General features: G+C 41.7%; 1 protein-coding gene across 1 annotated transcript; it reads right to left on the bottom strand.

The window, feature by feature from the left end:
- Positions 1 to 1,866: 1,866 nt before the first annotated feature.
- mettl21e (methyltransferase like 21e) lies at positions 1,867 to 4,702 on the bottom strand. The gene is made up of 5 exons (XM_015045905.1): positions 4,352 to 4,702; positions 3,635 to 3,804; positions 2,843 to 2,960; positions 2,647 to 2,744; positions 1,867 to 2,423 (listed from the first exon to the last, which is right to left on the bottom strand). The coding sequence occupies exons 1-5, from the start codon at positions 4,437 to 4,439 to the stop codon at positions 2,106 to 2,108; spliced, it is 792 nt and encodes a 263-aa protein (XP_014901391.1). The 5' UTR covers positions 4,440 to 4,702; the 3' UTR covers positions 1,867 to 2,105.
- Positions 4,703 to 4,928: the final 226 nt, after the last annotated feature.

Below are 4,928 nucleotides of genomic sequence, written 5' to 3'. Positions count from 1 at the left end.
CAACAGGACACTCCCATCATCATTACAAGGGCAGAAGGGTATTTTTAGAGCTGTGCTCATTAGGAATAAACCTCGTAGAGGAGCAGAGGGCACAAAGTTTCAAATGCACAAACAGAGGAGATGGAGGAGGAGCCAAGAGGAAGAAGGGCAGGTCAAGTAAGCCGAGTCTTTGCTTCATTACGTGTCTGCTGGTGGTCCATCTGCAGAGAACCAGACAGTGGGGGTCCCTAACCCATAAAATAATCAGATATAAAGAGGAGGAATGCTACACCTACAAAAAAATAATGACGGTTGTTTAGGTTCAGAACAGCCTTAATAAATTATGGCGCCGCATCGGCTTTAATGGGTTGACTGTATCCAATAGAAAAACACAGAAAGACATAGCACAAGTTTTCACTGTGCAGAAAACCAACCCAGGATATGATTTGTGTTTGACACGACAGCATCTTGGCAGAGAGACTGAGTGTTATTACTGACCTGTTGACTCCATTTGACACCCAGAAGCAGAGACTGATAAACACAGAATATGTCATGATAGAAGTTACTTGGATTACTGTGCCGTGATGACGATCACATGAACTCGTCCTTCATGGAAAATCGACATCTTCAAAGCGTAATTTAAAACTGTTACTTGTGACAGAAAAAGCAATTCATTTTTTATGTTTTTTTTTTTATTTTTTTAAGCAAGAAACATTGCCCATATCGGAAAAAAAAAAGGTGTAGAGTAACTCTAATCTCTGTCAGTAAACAGTTATTTTTGCAAAGACGCCCAAACACAGGGCTGGGTCAATGGTTCAAACAAATAGTCTATTTAAAATTAGTCACGTAGTCTAGGATGCCTTCATGCCTCTTGCTTTTCCTGCAATGGCCTCAATTGCTTCAGCAGAGATAGAGGGTAACAGGATCAGGCTGGACTGCTTCCTGCACATATCAAGCTCTGGAGAAAATAAGGCGGCTCTAATGTCGACAGCATCAGACATACCCGTCATGAATAATAATCTAAATCTTATTTTAAATGCTGGATTTAGCCCGGTGACAAAGCAGAATTCCAGCGTTGTGTCTCTGTGAGAGGATTTTTAGTATTGACAGGCTGTGAAAAGAGAAATTAAGTGAACAGATATTCCTATAAGGCCACAAACAGGCTTCAGCTGTTGGGTATTTATTTGTCTTGACAAAGGCGGAGGTATTTACTGCCCACCAGCAGCTTAGATACCCTGCATCCCTTTAATCCAGCTCTTCAACACTCCTCTCGCTCCAGAGACACACATCCACCAGAACCACCAGGAACGCCAGGACAGAAAGCGACCCGGAAAACCTTGGAGGATTTGGAATCATCAACGTATCAGATTTAACCGCTTACAATTATAGAGGCTGACTCAAACTTACTCTTTCCAATTTGATAAACTAACTGGTGAGTTTCCAAAATATGGAAGAAATTGGGCAGAGCGTTGGTGTTCAGGTTACTGAAGTGGCATACAGAGAGCCAAATAAAGGGGTAATATGGGTGTGATATTTAATTTGACCTCCTAAAAGTGATGAGCTGCTAAACTATGACCTTTAACAGTTTAGTCATCTAATAGAAAAAACTCAAAAATAGCTTCAGGAATAAGACTTGATCTCAAAATGACTCATTTGTTTGTTAAAGTTGTGTTTTAACATGTCATTGTCTATATCTGCTTGTCCTTGAAGGGTCTTTAGCAGTCATGGGCCAAGACTGCGATCTGGACATGCCACCAGTCCAACACAGAACAAACAACTGTACACACACACACACACACACACTCACGCACGCACACACGCACGCACGTAGGGATAATGAACCTCAGACATAGCCTAACAGTGATGTTTTTGGACATTACACACAAAAACATACAAAGTTGTAGAATGTATTTGAGAAACTATTTATTTACATATTTTACCCTTTGATTTTCAAATGAAATAAAGTAGCTTCACCTGTGCTGAGAGCATTGTAAACAGTTAGACGTCCATCTTTTTTTTTTTTTGCAAGCCTGCAAACACACAAACAATTGCTGCTGATGCCATTCACTATGATTTTTGAGACCCAGATTCATAGTAAGTACTCAGTGTCCTGTGTGTTCTTGATTTCATGCAGCCTCTGTTTGGTCCTTGCTGTCCTTCCTCCAGGCTCGGTACAGTTTTATACTCAGACTGGGCAGGTTGTACAGCTCCTCGAGGTGGAATCGCTGCTGAAAGCGGTCCACAAAGCTGTTCTCCGGGTCCAGCCGGAAACGCATGGCCCACAGTATCTGAGTGCCATCCTGACAGAGGTAGTCGAACGTCTCCATGAGCTCATTCAGGTAAGGGTGCGCGTACACCACATCAGCTGCCAGGATGTAGTCAAAACGATGCGTAGCACGAGGGAAACGCTCAGCCACGTTCTGACCCCAGATGAGCTCCATGACCTGGAGAGAGTCATCAAACCTATTAAACAAATGATAGCCAAAAATGTTTTTTTTTTCTTTTCTTTTTTGCGATGCTTTAAAATTTCATTTTATTTGCACTAAAATAGATTCCAATATAGACTTTGAGTTTCATTTTATATTTGTTTCTATTTTCTCAAGTTGTGAATTAGACTTGCACTGGGTAATATAACTGTGTTATAAGTGGGTCAAGAACAAAACGCACCAGAGGGATGTATTTGCATCTGCCCTTGGTGTTGCGGGTCACATTGTACTGGAGGTTCCCCAGCACATCTGGCAGGTCTGTGGATGTTACTTTGGCACCTGAGAGACAGCGAAAAGTGTCAGAGAAAAGTAATTACAAGGTAAACTGAAAGCATGATCACATCCATGCAAATCACCAGATTGTTTTACTGGAGTACCTAACAGACTGGAAACAATGGTGACAAGCCCAGTTCCGGCTCCCAGTTCAATCACATTCTTATGGGCCAGGTTGTATTTGTCTTGGTTGGTCTCCAGGAAATGGCACAGCACCATGGCCTGTTGGAGGAGAATACACTTCTGGTTAATGGGAGGGGTCATCAGCAAGAGTAAGTCTGTGTGTTTAAACTTCAAACATTTAGTTTGGTGACATTCGGTGTGATCCTGACTGTGGAAGTGAGAAAACATGGTCAGATTGAACAGAAAGACTGCTCTTGTCACTGTTTCAGAGACATTATGACTGTAACTTTTTAACGTCTATGGAAGGTTGGGAAGTACAAAACTTTTTCTCTTTAAGAAAAATATTAAAGCAAGATAAAGTTTTATAGATAAAACAAAAATGAAGTCCTGGATTTTTTAAATATATATATTTTGGACACATTAGTCTAAAATGCAGTTATTTGGAGACCAGAGGACATTTTCTTCAGAATACCCATTTGTGTTGAAATCCTTTATTTTACAAAAAAAAGTCTTTTTTTTTTGGGTGAGTAATAAATTGGTTTCTTTTCTACACCAGCGGGCCCAGCAACCCAACCCTCTGTTCTATCTCATTACAGCTAGTTATACCTTTGGCTTCACTATGTTTTGGCCTTCTCTTGCATCTCAGATTTAATTTGCAGCACTCCTGACATTCTGACATTAAGGCTGTTTCATTTTATAGTCTAATATGTGAACCATTCTTTTAGATTATCTAAATATTTTGTTTCTTGTCCGTACTGAGGGTAAGATCGCACCGAGGGCCAGAGTACGGCTCCGTAGAGGTCTGTGGACTCTTTGATCCGTATCTCCTGATCAGAGAAGATGTATCCCTCCCACGTCTCAGGACCGATGGCCGATGGGTGGAATTGCCGAGACATGATGGCTTTGGCCAGCTCTGCATCCTCAGTGACGTCCTCTTTGGTATCTGTAAAGAAAAGTATCAATTATAATAGTCAAACCACGATGCCACGATGCCAAAAACGAACAAGAAAGAGAGGAGTAGACATTTCAACATTTCAAGAGATGTATGTCAGGTAAAAGAGGTGCAAAAGTACCACAAACTAAAAGGAAAACCACAGTGATGTGTTTTTTCTCGACTTTTTTTTCTAGAACGTTTGACTCTTTGCTCTGTGAATCACACAGAGGCTTGTCAGCTCTCCTCTGAGCTGCGTTGGCTGCATGAGAGCGTTGACATGCGAGCATCCAACCCACAACTTTGCGTTACGCAATGCTGGTATAGATAAAAGGTCAGGAAAGCCCACTGTGACAATGCCAAGCTTGTGGAGTGCTTGCACGGTTTCAAACCCTCTTTCTGTTTTCACTTCACGCAGACATGACTGCAGAAAATTCCAGCTTCAGCACAACTGCCTCTCCAGAAAAAAAGACGCATATAGTTCATTTAAAGCATATGGAGAGGGACTGGACAGAGAGTAAATAAATAAATGGTTCTGAGCACAAGTCCAAATTCTTACCGCCTTGTTTGGTGCTGGAGTCCTCCATGGCTTTGGGCTGCCGAGCGTCTATGACTGAAGGAGGACAAGCAGACCCTAAACAGGACATGTTACCGTGCACGAGCCAACCACAGTATGTGTCCTGTGGTCAAAGGTAAAGCCTTTTCAGATGTGGGTCACCGTGGAGGCTGATCTCGAAGGAGCTGTTATTTCTAACCCTCTGTGGTTTTAGGTTACACACAATCGCAGTGTTTAAAACGTCCTCGTCCAACAATCCCATGCGGAGCCTCAGATCCTGCCCATATTTCAAGTTCCCTCCGGTCAAGCTTAAAGGCCTGTCTGAAGCAGAAAGCTGACTGACAGCAGCAGCTGCTGCTGCGCTGTTGTTGGACAGGAAAGATGGGTGGCGGCATGTTTTGATTATAAGGGACTGAATTAAATATTTAAAAAAAACTAAATAATCTCCTTAATTTTTACATCAGGGATGGAGCTTGTGGTTATTTATTCTTTATTTAAAAACCTGTTTCTGTTTGTACAAGCATTTTGTTTTACATAAAGAGATGTGTCTGACTGTAAATGTGTATGGATAATGAGGTTA

The sequence above is a fragment of the Poecilia latipinna genome, unplaced genomic scaffold (assembly GCF_001443285.1).
Source record: "Poecilia latipinna isolate Pla-1442-1.1 unplaced genomic scaffold, P_latipinna-1.0 Scaffold752, whole genome shotgun sequence".
In the NCBI taxonomy this organism is placed as follows: Eukaryota; Metazoa; Chordata; class Actinopteri; order Cyprinodontiformes; family Poeciliidae; genus Poecilia; species Poecilia latipinna.
This window is presented reverse-complemented; position numbering and strand designations above follow the sequence as displayed.